General features: G+C 52.3%; 2 protein-coding genes across 2 annotated transcripts; one reads left to right on the forward strand and one right to left on the reverse strand.

Moving 5' to 3' along the window:
• Nucleotides 1–389: 389 nt before the first annotated feature.
• Nucleotides 390–786, forward strand: LOC131215843 (uncharacterized). The gene is made up of 2 exons (XM_058210240.1): nucleotides 390–407; nucleotides 466–786. Exons 1-2 carry the CDS (start codon nucleotides 390–392, stop codon nucleotides 784–786), a joined length of 339 nt encoding a protein of 112 aa, XP_058066223.1.
• A 13,139-nt stretch (nucleotides 787–13,925) lies between these two features.
• LOC131215844 (uncharacterized) lies at nucleotides 13,926–14,667 on the reverse strand. The gene is made up of 2 exons (XM_058210241.1): nucleotides 14,533–14,667; nucleotides 13,926–14,471 (listed from the first exon to the last, which is right to left on the reverse strand). The coding sequence occupies exons 1-2, from the start codon at nucleotides 14,665–14,667 to the stop codon at nucleotides 13,926–13,928; spliced, it is 681 nt and encodes a 226-aa protein (XP_058066224.1).

A 14,667-nucleotide genomic window follows, 5' to 3' on the forward strand; every position in this document is an offset into this window, starting at 1 on the left:
GGTCGCGTGTCGTGGTCGCGCCGTGATCCAAACCCCATCGGGTCGAATGTCGGATCTTCGATTTAGTTGGAAAAAATACCGAACCAGCCGAGGCTGCAGACGGTACGTCCCCTTGGCCAGGTCAAGGACGCACGCTAATGGGTGCGCTTCAGGGCCCGGACGGCGTGACACCCAGGCCCATCCATCCACACATCGGATTGGCCGCTCAAGGACCCCGAAGCATCCACTTAAGCCAGCGGTCAGTAAACCAATAATTCCATCCGTTCCGTTGCCAAAGTCATTATCGGAGGGATTTTGGCAGCGGTGGCACACACGGTCCGTCGACGTATAAAAGGAGCCCGGCGATGGCTCGAATCGGACATTTGATCCCCGCCGTTCGTGACGTGGCCATGCGAGCGACAGTTACCGTGAGTACCCTAGATCCATTCAATAGCGGCTGAATAATCGACACACTATCAATTTCAGATACTGATCCTGCTAGCCGCCGCCTGTCGGTCGATAGAGCCCTTCAAGGGAACGCGAACGTACAACCTCGAGACGGACGAAGACCGGTACGGCCGGTACGAGCGCGTGCTCGTCGGCCTGAAGTCATCCGAGGGCCTCGATCAACTCGACCCGGCGCTCCTGCAGCGCGTCCGCGAGGTGTTGCTGGACGAGGAGAATCGCCCGGGACCGGAAATGGCCGGCAACGGGCACACCGTCGCTATCCATCTCAGCCAACCGAGGCAATCGCAACACGTTGCGGAACTTCTGTACCGGGAGCGATTGCGCGGCCCGCAGCAGTAGCTTCGGAATGTGCATCGAGCTCGACCGGTGCCAAAAATCAACCTGTCATCCTCACGTGCAGTGCTCCTTGGGACAATAAACAACCGGCACAAAACCAGGGCGACGGCCACAAAAAGGCGAAAATAAACAGGACCACGAAATCATCGGACAAAACACTTTCAAAGCCCGAAGGGGCCAGAAAAGGGCGCGCTCGCGAAAGGGACTGCGATTTTCGGAGTTCGAACGTTCTTCGCCTGGGGAGCAAAAAAACGGCATCCACCACAAGAAACCGGCAGCACCACGGAGAGCATAAAATGTCCGCGGTGTGTGATGGCGATGGCGGGCATGCTGCGCGAATCGGAATGAAAATTTGCCGCTCCCTGATATCGCGGGCGCGCGCCGAGCGATTCGTTGCGTTCGTCGCGATTGTTGCGCGTAATTTAATGATTACAATTACAAATAAATAACGGCAGCTGCGCGGCAGCTACCCAGATTGCCCGGAACGGTGGCGGTGGCCGTTGTGCTCTGCCGTTCTTCTGATTCGGTTTCGTTTCGATTTTGGCGTCAGGCGTTGGTTTTTTGTGTCGCTCCCGAAACGCCCGGGAACACGGGAGCAATGTTGAAAGGATTCCGGTCTGGCCGTCGTTGAAGTCTCTTGTTTTTTTTTTTGCTTCCTTGCTGCTTGCCCCCGTTTGCTGGTGCTGTCAAGCGCGCTCGGTGTGGCGTGCGGTGCGCTTTGCATCTTCCCGCCGTCCGCTGATCTGCCGCCGTCCGGACCGGACATCGGGTTAACTTTATCAGCCCCCAAAAACGCGCTCAATCATGCCCACCGGTGTTGCTCAGCGAGCCGGCAGCGGCAGCAAGGGCAAAAACGGAGCGGATATCGTGGATCGCATCGCAATTTCTTCTTGCCCGGCAGACTCTCTAAGGGAAACAAATTTGTTGATCATTAATCAGATCAGAAACAAGAATTATTATCGGCGCACACACAGAGGGAACACACGAAAAAGCGGAGCGCAGGACCGCAACCCGCTAACGGGACGCGGTGAGCACGTTTCGCGACGCGACCGTATGCAAATTTCCGATGCAAAGCAGCATATGTAAAGAGGCGCACCGACAACTGCGCGGCTCCCGAGCCGGACCATGTTTAATGACATGGGTCACCGGCCGATACACCGGGTACTTACCGGGTGGTTCCGACGGGCGCACTCGAATCATTGGATTCGCTCTACAACATTCCAAAAAATTATCTTAACCGATGGGCGCAACGATACGAAAATGAGCTGCAAACCGGAAAGAATGGCCATAAAAATGGCCGTTATCATTTTGTGGTCAAAATGAAACTGGATTAAGATTAATATAAATAAACGATGGATTAAATGCAGATTAATTTTTAGGGCAATCGATTATGAGCCTGCATTTCCAATCACCATGACAGCGAGTGGTTGCTCCAATTTTGAGCCCTTTCGAAATGTCGCCACATGTTCTCCGCCCGTCGTGAGAGCTGCGTGATAAGAAGATAAGATTAATCGATGCCCTCGGCACTCAATAATGAAATCTTTCTCAAAAATGGATGCACTCCTGCACGACAACCGAACTGAAGTAAACTCTCCGCTCAAATCTACCGATCATCTCGGAAAGATATCTCCATCAACGAACCGCCACTCATTACGGCAGAGCCTCGGAGCATAGCCAGGAGCATAGTCGGGAGCATCGGCTTCCACCGGGAGGCACCATTTATCACCGCACACACGCGGAGCACGGAATCTGCACGATCGATCGGCAAGTGGTAATGAATCACGCCCGATCTGTCAATTGTCTTGTCAGTGATCGATATCGAGCTGTCTCGCGTGGAATCTCCGGCCATGGCCCCGGGAGGTCCACCCGAGGCCGGGATTTCGGGATTAACCGCGGCGTCTGGTCCACGGGCGAGAAAGTGCATTCGATCAACATGACAATGGACCAGTGCACGGGAGTAACGAGACTAATGCGCGCGTGGTTGTACTTCTTTCTGTTCTGCGCGCCTGCGTAGGTGCCTCGCGCAGACGCTATGACGGATGAGGTTCGTTCGACGGGCGACAACGCCGACGACTCAATTCTCAGCCCGCAACCGAGCTTCGCACTGGTGCACTGAATATTTATTCCCGTTTTTTTTTTCGTCCTTTCCCGTCTCATTGTTGCGCCCGGGCAGCTGGTCAGATTGAATTTTTATATCGAGGTTGCCCCGGGAAAGTTGCTCCAAGTCGAGCTGAGGTCAGCCGTCAATCAGTGCACTTCTTGCGTATGGAAGGTAGGCAGCTGCCGAGGCAGTGGAATAATTAAGCGACACACTTTGGGCGCGTGTTTTTGGTAGCATATCATTTTTGGACACTTCGGAGCAGGAAGCACCGGAATTGCAAGTGGGTCCCTGCTACAAACTGGGAGCTTCGGTTTTTATCACACCTTCCAAGGGAATGTGATTCGCGGAAATGAATGACCCACAACAGGTTGATGCCGGTCGATAAGAAAATCCAATTTTCGAAAAAGTGTTAACCAACATGCATTCCGTGATGGTGCCCCACAAATAATCCCCAGCCGTTTCAGTGAGGGCCGAATTTCCAAAATTAAGCTATTTGTCATTTGAAGCCAAAGTGGCTTCTCGTTCGCGACTCCTAGAGCGAGTTTCAATTTTCATAAATTGTCTCAAGTGCCCATAAATGTCGAGTGCACCGAGTCCCAGCGTCCCGATTCCCTAATCGCGTCGATTACTCGCCACGCTGCGATCGCCGATAAGCGACGGGGGCTTTTAATTTAATGAAAAATACGCTCCGCGCCTTAAACGGTCGAGTTGCACCGCTGGGCTCGAGGGTCTTTCGGGGCCGTAATCTGCCAAAATCCCACACTCAGGATCGACCAGGAAGGCAGAAGGCACTAGTCACGCCGCGCATGCCGGGCGTGGCCCAGAAGCTGCGAGAAATCGTTTTTCGTTCGATGCGAATATTTCAAATCTTCACACTTGCCACCGCCGCAGTGCGGGCAATGTTTAGCCGGCAAAACCCGCCACCGTTTAGATATCGGACGCGCGGATGGACTCTTTCGGTAGCCCGGGCCGCGGTGCAGGCTGAAGGCCGGCCAGCAATTTAGTGTCCGACGCAGGATGCGCAAGTGCAGCTAACCGAGCAATCCGAATTGGATCAGCCTCCCCGAAGCTATCATTTATCAAATCTCACGCCCAGGCTGGGTGTACCTCGCGGAGGTTTGGCTGCCTCGGACGACGGTCTGGTCAGATCTGATCTGCTGCACCGGAAACGAGTCATTCTTTCGGTTATTTCGGTTCTCTCTCCAATCTGAGTCCCCCAAACACTTGGCAACCGAAATGAGAAGAACGCGAACGTACGCGTAATTTATTCGGTTTTAATTGCAACCTGTAAAATTCTGTCCAACCGAAACGCACTGACGGGGCAAGAAAAAATCCCCGACCCCCGAAGCGCAGATGCACCGCAACCGCAATTAAGTCTTTACCCGTGGCCCGCTTCGACTTTACGCAAGAAGCGCGCTAACGATGTCACTGTCAGCGCACGGCCAGGATCGTCGCAAATGACGCGCGGGATGTTGCCAATTTTTCATCCTCCCAACAAACGAGGCGTAGGCCACCGCCCGGACGGACGTAACATAAAATTGTCCCCTGGGCGCTGAAACAATAAAGCTTCGGAAAGGAACGGGAACCCCGTACAAAGATGTGTGCAGCGCCTCCGGGCGGCTTGGCTGCTGCGTGATAGGCGTAGAAAATGTTCCCTTCGAGTGCGCGGCCATCAGCGGGATAATCTGGTCCATGGCAACTGATGGATGGTCCGTCGGGAAGCACCGAAGATCGTCGCGAACCGCGTGACGGCGTGAGTGTGAATAATGAGATGATTAATCGGCACAAATTGGCTACCAGCCGCTCCGGCCGGTCACTACGACGATGACGAGTCCCTTTCGTTAATGGATCGGCCGCCCCGGGCGGTTGACCATGGTAGGGCTAGATTTTCAGCCCGTTTAACTGCCCGTGATACGCGCCTCATAACCCTGCATGTATCCTGGGGGCCCAGTCGAGCCCATATTTTACGCGTTAAATAGTGCGTCCGTTCGAGGCCGTCGGAACATCGGAACGGGAACCTATCCGCTCATCATTAGCACGGCGCTCAAACTGTCGTCGGTGGATCAATAGAGTCAGCAAGGTGCTTGACATCGCTCGGTGAGAAACTTTTAAAATGATATTAAAATGCGTTTTAAGGTAAATAAAACCACGGCCGGATTGGGACCGTAATCGGGACACATTAAGGAAGAATTAAGGTCACAAATTATCCTGGCTTCGTGATGGAGACGCCGAGCGGTAACGATAATTATGATTGCAAGCAGCAAAAACAAATGCCTCATCGGATGCTATTAAAAGAGAGAATCGAGGATCGTCCCAGCATTGTCAATCCACCCGAGCACCGGAGGATGATGGCCGTTTAGTCCGCGCCCCGTCTCGGTTGCTTTGATTTATAAACGGTGGCCCATTTATTAGCTCGCCGACAAACGGTGCACGGATCAAGGCGCGAGGCGAGCTCCCAGCCGCCAAGAAGTCCGATAATTCTTGGTGGCGTAAATGAGATACATTTTCTTCATTAGAGGTCGACGATGGTGCACCCAAGGGAAGCGCTAGGACTGCAACACTCACTCGCAACACGCAGTGGAGAAAGTGTCGAATGTCTTCCAGGACTCGCGCGCGACTCACTACCTAATGGTGGGCATTATTTTGATAGCCCAGAATTGCCGCACTAATATTGCCGCACTTTTAATTCCGATCGAGAGGATCGGCAACAATGTGTTCATCCGACAAATGGCACCAAAATTAGTCGCAACGCATGCTAAACACGATTTTTATGCTCCATTAAGTGGCGCTTCCTGGGCATCGGGATTCTGCCGATGATCGGCAATTTGTTCATCGGTTAAAACTCGCATCGTCGGATCCCGCCTTGGCCGCAACAAAGTGGTGGGCGCCAGCTACCGCTCAAACTGTTTGATGATGCATTAATTGGTCGGTTCGGTGCGCTAGCTGATGACCGGGGTCTGGGGTCGAGCGACGGGCCACTCCACTCCTATTCAGCCCCTTTGAGCCTCCGGTAAGCCGCCATCGGGGTGGCCGGCCGGAAATTAGCAAAGCAGCTCCGTCGATAGTGGCTCGCACGTGCACCTTTTGTTGGCCTTTTGCGCCGTGCCGCCGGAGCGCACTGGGAAGGTGCCGGCGAGGCGTTGCACTTGTGCAAAGTTTATTGGCAAGAAACTCGAGCGCCGCCACTTGTCGCAGGGAAGCACTCCACCGGCTGTTGCCAATCGGAGGGTCCCGGTCCCGTCGTCAACATTGTCGGTGGCGGTGACATACCGTCCCGTCCCGGCGTCCCCATCGGTTGCGGTTGGTGACTAGATAATGCGGTTATTGGCACACGTTTGTCGAGTTTCAAGTGGTGGCCCCCTGGGTGAAGGGCCCACCGGTGGTGGTCCGATCCCGGCCCCGGGTGCGTTCGGTGGAGTGGATCGATTACTCGCCGGCCGGCAGTCCGGACCGGCATGTTGCCGTGTGCAATCACTGACGACGTGGCCATTAAGTGATCGATCGAGCCTCTTTAATAGCGGCTGCTCTTCAGATTGATCTTACTGAATCACAGCTGTGGACCTGATAATTAGTCATAAAACTCTTGTGCCTTACGTCTCTTCGGGAGACAACATTTTTTTGGTTAATTTAGTACAAAGCATTGGGTCCAACATAGACCAGGGAGGGAAGCAAACATATTTCCACCACTAACCATTATTATTTCTAAGGCCCATAAATAACGGCACCGGTTTTTAGCCCGTAGATCAAGCTCTCCAACCCGGGCTCTCTGCAGCTCAGCCCCGGGAACCTTGTACAATATTTATTTCTAATTACAAACCATTCAAAACACACCGTTTTCTTTTCGGTTGGGGACGCTTTTAAGTAACCGTAAATTGTGGCCGCGTGTTTCCGCGCGCGGCCCAAACCTCGAAGATCGTGTTCAAATTTACGCTGTCAATTTGTATGGTAATTAATTAGCACTTTGGCCCGGGCCGTGGGACCCAGTAGGTTCCCGGTTGAAAGAAAGGCCCGCGCACACCAGTGTTGACACTTTCGGGAGCCTCGGGAACTGTCCACCAACTGTCACACGCCTTTGGAAGTTCGGGTGTGTGCGTTAGGCAGTCGGTATGCTAATTCAATTTATCACCTTCATCTTCATTAACGAGCGGTTAGCGGTTGACCGACCGACTGACCGGACGGACCGATGCGAGTCGCACTCCCGAGCACTTTCGAATTCAAACTCGCGCACGCAGAGCTTCAAAATAACCGCCACCGAAACAGGTGCCTCTTCACGACGATCGGTTGCGGTTCCATTAAACAAGAAACGCGCCCCTGGCACACCGAAATGCACTCCGAAGGTGCCAGTTTTCGGGGTGCATTAATTTCTCCCTTTTCCATCTTCACCAATCAATGACGAGCGCGGCAACACACACATTGTAATGAACTCTTTACGCAGAGGTCCCGCGCGGACCTCGTAAAAGGTGAATTTGAATGGGAAAATAATTTCACATTAATGAGTAAGGGGCTCCGTCGCTTTCGTCGGGCGCACATGACTTTGACATGCCAGCATTGTGACACGGCACACGTTTTTGTTTCCCCGTTTCGGTGCCGATGAAGCATAAAACTTGTGGGTAATGCGCCTCTTCATTTCACGCCTCCCGTGCGAGCACCGACGAGACCATTATCGTGGCCAAAAAGCGGCCACAAATTATGGACCACCGATTCGGGCGGGATTCGGGTTGGATTTTTATGATAATTGTTTGCAACGAGGAGGACGTCGATTTGAAGTTTTACATTAGGGCTTGATGCAAAATTTGCTTTAAATATTATTGGCCCCATTATCGCGTTTAAAATTAGTTGAACAAAGTGATACCCGGCGATAGAAGGGTAAATTATTCCGAAAGGAAGCTTTCCCACGAACGCAACGATCGGCTCACTGTCAGGACCCCTGAAAGGTGTGCCGCAAGACAGAAACTTTTCCTTTTACAACCCGACCGACCAGCATCATCAGAATGCATTGAAAGCGCATCTCTCGCCGCACTCAAAAGCCCTTTCAGAAATCAATGCCCGAAACCGACCGGGCAGCGTCCGACTTTACATGTTTATGCTAATTGTAGCATCACTCTCGATTTTATTGCACATTTTGGAAGAAAATAATTGAGGGCTCGCTCGGCACCGGTCTGGAATCCACGAAAAAAAAACAACAAGAGGAGATCGGACAACGGACCCTGAATGCGGTGCCGCATTCTTCGCCGGGGAGCGGTCCTTGCGCTTACGCGCGCGCAAAAGAAAGCGCCCGAAGCGGCGCGGCGCAACATTGGAGTACACGACGCGATGGCGATCATTAATCAATTACATAATTTATCACCGCATCGCATGTTCGAAGGTGTGGTTGTGGATGTGCGGCGGGAAACGATGCTCCCGTATCCCTTCCGCACCCCCAAAGAAACCCACGGATAGGGACGTGCATTGACTGCGCCGCGCGCTGCAGTGCAATAGCGGTCATTAGCGACTTAACACCTGTATACGAGTTTTCCACCGCCGAGCCGAGGACGATAAAATCGGTGGCCTCGGTTCAACGTACGGGCACAGGCTGGCTTTTGGGGGGATGAGCTCATCATTTGCATACATATTAACGCCCGCGCGGAGCAGCCATAAAACGATCATCCATTTGTTCGGCGCGAAAGACGCTGCGAGGGCATTATTATGAATCAATGGTTTGAAGATGTTCGGAAGTTTGAAAACGTGCTAGAGTAAGTGCTAATCGTGGCAAGTGGCCGCTACTAGTACAATACTGAAAGCGCACTAATCCGTAAATAAATCTACCGAAGTAGACGATCATAGCGTGCATTAGTGGCGAGTAGTTTAGTTTTGGGAGCAAGCGAGCGGCGAAACACGATTTATCGACGTTCTGGGGACACTCGGAACCCTATCTATCGGGGTTTCCATGCATTACACACCGTCGCCTTGACTCGAACCCAAGAAGGCCCCGATCGTTCGAATTCCAGCGTCGACCTGTCCTCGATCTGTTCGCTCACGAATAGCTCACGAGCCTCGATAGCCTCTTGAAAAAAAACGGACCACTGCCAACCATTACCGCAGGCCTATCTTAAACGGATCCGGAGGCAAGCCTTTAGACAAGCCGTCAGCGACCAATCCTAAAGACCTTCCAGTAAAACGCCATAACTGATGAGAGAGCCTTCCATCAGCCCGCCGGGCATTACAATAATTCTCTGTGGGGGGAAAAACCCCACCGAAGTCGCGCTCGCGGAATTCTCCCAAAAAGAACGCGACGCGCCCGAACCGAAATCGCTTAAAGTGTCACCTGGCCCCGAAGATGATGGCGTCCGAGGGAGAAACAAATTATCGGGACCGTAAGTTATGCTGCCCATTATCGCACATCCAAAACGACACCGGGTTCTGGGGGCCCCATTCGGCGGGATCCTCCCCGGCATCGCTGATGTGTGAGAAAGTTGCTTGTCTTGTCCCGGCATCGAACGGCACCAGCCCAACGTTCGGCTTGGTGCCGTTTGATCGGCTGATGTTTTCGGTGGTGGGCTCTACGTCTTAAAGATTTACTTTTTTGGCTTCTATTCGCTCTCGCCCTCTCTCTCCCACACACGCTGGCCAGCTGGCAAAATCATTTGAATAATAATCTCGGTAGGATAATAAAATCGTTTGACGTACGGGCGACCGTGCCGGCATAGGTCGGCGCCCGACCTATGCGCAGACGCGGAACGTGTGGCGTAAATGAGTGTACTCCGATAAGCGGAAACAAGGTTGACTACCGATAAAAGACCGCAGACTCGAGGCGGCGCTCCGCTCATTATGTGGAGCCCCGTCCTGAGAAAGTCGGGCAGCCGGGATGCCCGTTGGCGGCGTAATTATAAGGCGCCCCCAGAGGAGGAGGGCAGCCAATTAGCACGCGAGTGCCACGACGGGAGTATGCCACGGCGCCACTGCCTGGGCCACACCGAGACCGGTAATTGAAGCGATGACAGATAATTTAACGCAATTACGCGCGTCCGCGTACCTATTTCCGGGCCCCCCCGCCTGGAAAAATGCGGAAAAATGATCGGTTCGGATCTTTGATTAGTGCTGCGGCTTGGTGAAACGCCTTCTTTTTGGAAGGGTCCCGGGTGGGAAACTTCGCCACGGACCCGGCCGGTTCCGGTGAGCGGATACAACCACCTTTCAGATCGAGGTTTGAATGTCGGGGAGGAAAATTTGATAATTTTCAAAGTTTATTCAGACTTAACGAAATCCCTTTCAAGAATGTAAGTAAAGTACATCAAAACGATAAAAGAACTGACGACAGTTCCTTAAGCGTAAAATCGTGTGACTTTCATCGGAACGCCATCGATGGCCGTCATTGTGACGCCGACGGCGGGCAGCATAAAAACATGTCGCCCGACGGCTTTGGGGCCAAGTTGTGTGGGAAAGTCTTTCCCTTCGCCAACCGACGCCGCTACACCCTGGCTACAGCTGGCATTCGATACGGAATCACGTCAACCGGTACCCCGAAAGTGTTCTTGTCTCGGTTTTATTTTTGGGGGGACCTCCGAAGCGACGTAAATTGTGGCAATAAAAGCTACCGATGTAATTACACGAACCACGAAATGGTAGCCGTCGGCGTCAGCGCCACGGTGGAGATCAAACGAAAACATGCGCGGTTTTTTTGGGGGCCGGAAAACGATCGTGGAAGATCGGAAACGTGACGGAACGTTACCTGGTCCGTGGCAGGTGCGTGGACAGTGACGAACCAAGCATCACCAAACTGGGAAGCGCAAGCTGGTTTCAATCCCAGAAACAAACGATCGCGAGAATGATCGCACTGATTTTGCTCTTCAATTTGGAGAAGCTCCGAAACAAGTCCCAAATGCTTCTTCTTAATTATTAATTTAATTTCTAAAATCCTGCGCCTAGACTGCTTTAAAGTGTATCGTACTATTTAAAACTAAGTGATGAAATCCCCTTACCTTTAAGATACGGTATCGCTGAGGGGTCTACGAGTTTCCCGCCTTAGATAGGTCCGTAATGCCACGTCCATCAACCAATCTTAAATGCCATCTCCTGTTCTATTGGCGCCCGAAAAAACCGACTTCATATCACCCAGGATGCCCGTTCTACCGCAGCATTTCGGCAAACAGTTGTTGACAGAGGGCCGGTGTGTCTTCTGTCGCACAATCTTCCCCACACACAGCATAAGCCGCTATCCGGCCGCGGAGCCGACATCATCATCGCCGGGTTAGCCGAGGCTTATCCCATTACCGGCGGTCCCGTTCAGGCCTTATCGAAAGTCCGCCAATAATTTGTTGGGCCCTCCATTTCATTCATGGACCCGCAACCGGACTGGCTTGGTGACCGGACGGTATTTTCCCACAGTCGCCAGGCCGATAGCGGGACACCTTCGGGTGATTAGAAGTGGCGACGGGGCCCAAAAGATCCTCATGCTCCGATGTGGCCGGTGGCAAGGTTTCGGCCACGGTTTCGGTCCGAACTACATACTGTGTAGCTGTCCCAGAAGGCTGTCAGCTTATCCTAAAAGCCATAAAGAAGAGGAAAACTACTGATAAAGCGCGGCTCACTTAAGAGAAGTCCATCCGAAGGAGCGCGAGGTGCGCACTGATATGGTTCTAGTGCTAAACATCGTGCACAACTCGAGAACGCGGCAAGGCGAAAGGCACGCATTATCTTTCCTCACATCACACTCGACTGTGGAACGTCGCGTACCGCCCATTGAAGCTAATTAATAAACTGTTGCGGGAAAGAGAAATCAAAAAGGGTTTTCTTCTTCAAATAAACGCACCAATGTGCGATGCGTTGGATGGCAAGTTGAACACAAATTAGCCGGCGGCAGCTTCCTGCAGCCCAACCGGCAACCGAAAATGCGGGCTCAGTGTCAACAGCACGGCAACGGACGCCAATCAGCCCAAATAACGCCAACGGCCAACGACAGGCGACAAATTAACGAGTGTCATTCGAAAATTAGCTAACCTTCCTGCCACATCGCATTCGCCTCGGAACAGTCTGGTTTCGGGGCAGCGCCACGATCGTCGACCGCCCAATGGCCAATCCCGGATCCGGAGGCAATTTGTTCGCCGACCATTCGCGTGAGTTTCGCCAAATTACGCTGGACCAAATCGTTACCCGAATTTTGGGTCGCACGGCCAAAGGCTCCCCGAGGGACAGTATGCTCCCTTGAGTGGGGACTATCAGAACATTATGCTCAAAAAACCCCAGAACATGCATTCGGCCACGTAGAGCGAGAGAGAGAGAGAAAAGCGACCCATCTTGATCCAATTTAGTAAATTACTAAATTAGAGCCACCGTCTTTCAGGGTCGGACGGCAGCTGTGTCAGTGGCGGATTTTAATTAGTGCAACTCACCCGAAATACCCGACCGGCGGAAGCAAAGGCTCCTTTTTGGAGACTGACTGGATATTTTGTCCTCCACAGCTGTCACAACGCCACAGGGCTGGGAACTCGTGTTATCAACACTTTTGGGCTCACTCAGCCAAGGTTGACGGCGAAAATCGGCATCGAAAAGTGCACCGCTGCTGATGGGGACCGCCTGTCGTAACATCACGGCCGCGTGCGCGCGCGCAGCATTATAATCCCGCCGGCATCCTGACGGTTAAGAGGGTCTCTGCGGATGGTATCTTTGGCACGGCCAGTGACAGCGCGGTATCCGCGGTGGCAGAATTTCGCGTCCGTCCATTATTGACGTAAATCCCGTGCCCGCGGCCCGCGATTATTCGAGCCGCGGCTCTGTCAAATGCGCCGCGGGAGTGCGCCTTTCGGCGGCGGCTTTAGTGCATGTCAACATGACCCCCTGAGGCGGTAGCTTTTAACGCCCCACCGCTTGGACGGCTGGAGGCGAGAGGATTGGCCATTGTATTGTCGTGGTGCTAATCTGTGCCACGATTTTGGCCCCGAGTCTCGCTCAACGTCAGCTGCTTCTCGGGGCAGATAACGTCCCGACGGCCGGCTCTCAATGGCCGGCGAGATGGGGCCCACGGTGCGCTTTTGGGGTGTAATTTTACTTACTTTAAATTTACGCATTAATGTTATCATCAATAAAGCTTTGGCCTTTTGACGCGCGATATGGCGGCACTCCGGGGTTTCCGCGTCCGTGGCGTGTTTGGCCTTTCGGCGATGTGTCGGGCGGGCCACGGTCGGAGCCCAGTAATGAGATTTATTTCTTTGTCGGCCCACAGTTTGGTTTTTCGGAATGATCTAGAAAAGAAAGTGAACGGATTCGAGTTATAGTAGGCAATGTAAAGCGTCAGAGCAAGATACAACTGTGGGCAAAAAATATCGGGAGTTCGCTTACAACTCAAACCTACGAACCTGTCAACCACGCACTTCAACAACCATTCGGTTTCGGGCCCTCGATGTTGGGTTAAGTACGCCGTATACTGTCACGGTAGTTGTCTCCACCATAAAAAATACTTTGAATGGCACACGCCGCCCTACAAATGTTGATGCAAACACGCAAGGCGTTGAAATCGTGTCGTCTGGCCGACGGGCACGTCCTTCTCTGACAAAGTCCAACACGAGACGGCAAAGCTAAACCTCGTGTGGGCATCTTTGGCCTTTCAGTATTGACTCAGTGCAATAAAATGCATATCATCATCACCGAGCGGCGCAATGCCGATTTCGTCACCAAGTGAACCTCCAGTGAACCTATTCCTCCATCTCAAAATGATCGACAGAAAATGAAAGGGTTTTTTTCTTTGATTCCAATTGTAGTTTCAAATAAAAATCGGACGATGTCCTTAAACAACCTACAAAAAGCGGCCTATCATGGGGTTCGATTGGAAATAGACCCGAATGTAGGCTTGTGGTCCAATGTATCCTCAAAAGGAAGGTTTGCGTGGCCTTCGCTTATGAAGAAACTCAATCAAATTTCTCGACGCTAGTGTCAATAGCGCATCAAAAGGCTCAGATCGATGATATGCATTATGACAGCAGACACAGCTACAGCTTCTCGTGTAAAAGTGTACAAATATATTATGGCGTAATGAACGTGGCATAAAAGACTAACGCACGCTGCTCGTCTATTCCAATTTTTCCAGATCTTTCAACCTCTCGACCAGGGTACGCATCTTTTCCAGCAATCCCATCCGCGTCTGGCTTTTACTTTCCCTGAACGATTTCGATTTCAATATTTCCAGATTTTGAACCCTATAGTCCCTATTGTTATAGTCACCGTCCGGATGGACAGGATTTGTCGTTACCACTGCCGAAACTTTCTGCTCCACTACCACCTCGTCGACTGTGGGGTTTTCCGTGTCCTGTATGGCGTCGTCCTTCAATTTCTCACGGAACCAATTTAGTTCGATTTTAAGAATCAACTCATCTATCAAACGTGTTGCCTCTTCCTTCGCCTCGGCCAAACCCCTCGATGCGCAGCACCGTACCAAGGGTGGACTCTCAGCTGCGGAAGTCACCGCATCCGATGTGCTGCTAACGTCACTGCAATTCGTTTCGGAAGCGACGCGTTTTATGTTCAACATCGTTTCGTGACCCTCCTCAGATTTGCTCCTTTGGGGATCGAAGTGCGCGAAATTGTCCCCCAGAGCATAGTAAGACTTCGAATAGGACTGCAAAAGGATAATGCGTACAGATGCGGATTACCTCAGGCGGCAGCACAAGCGGTCTCACATCCAAAAGCGGCAAATTTTTCACATCGTCCACCGGTACCGAGTAAACGTGGCCACCGCACTCCAAAAATACCTTTTCTCTTTGGCTGCCGAGGAAGTTCAACGGCGGAACTTTGTCACTCATCGTCACGGCCAT

This window comes from Anopheles bellator, chromosome 1 (genome assembly GCF_943735745.2).
Source record: "Anopheles bellator chromosome 1, idAnoBellAS_SP24_06.2, whole genome shotgun sequence".
In the NCBI taxonomy this organism is placed as follows: domain Eukaryota; kingdom Metazoa; phylum Arthropoda; class Insecta; order Diptera; family Culicidae; genus Anopheles; species Anopheles bellator.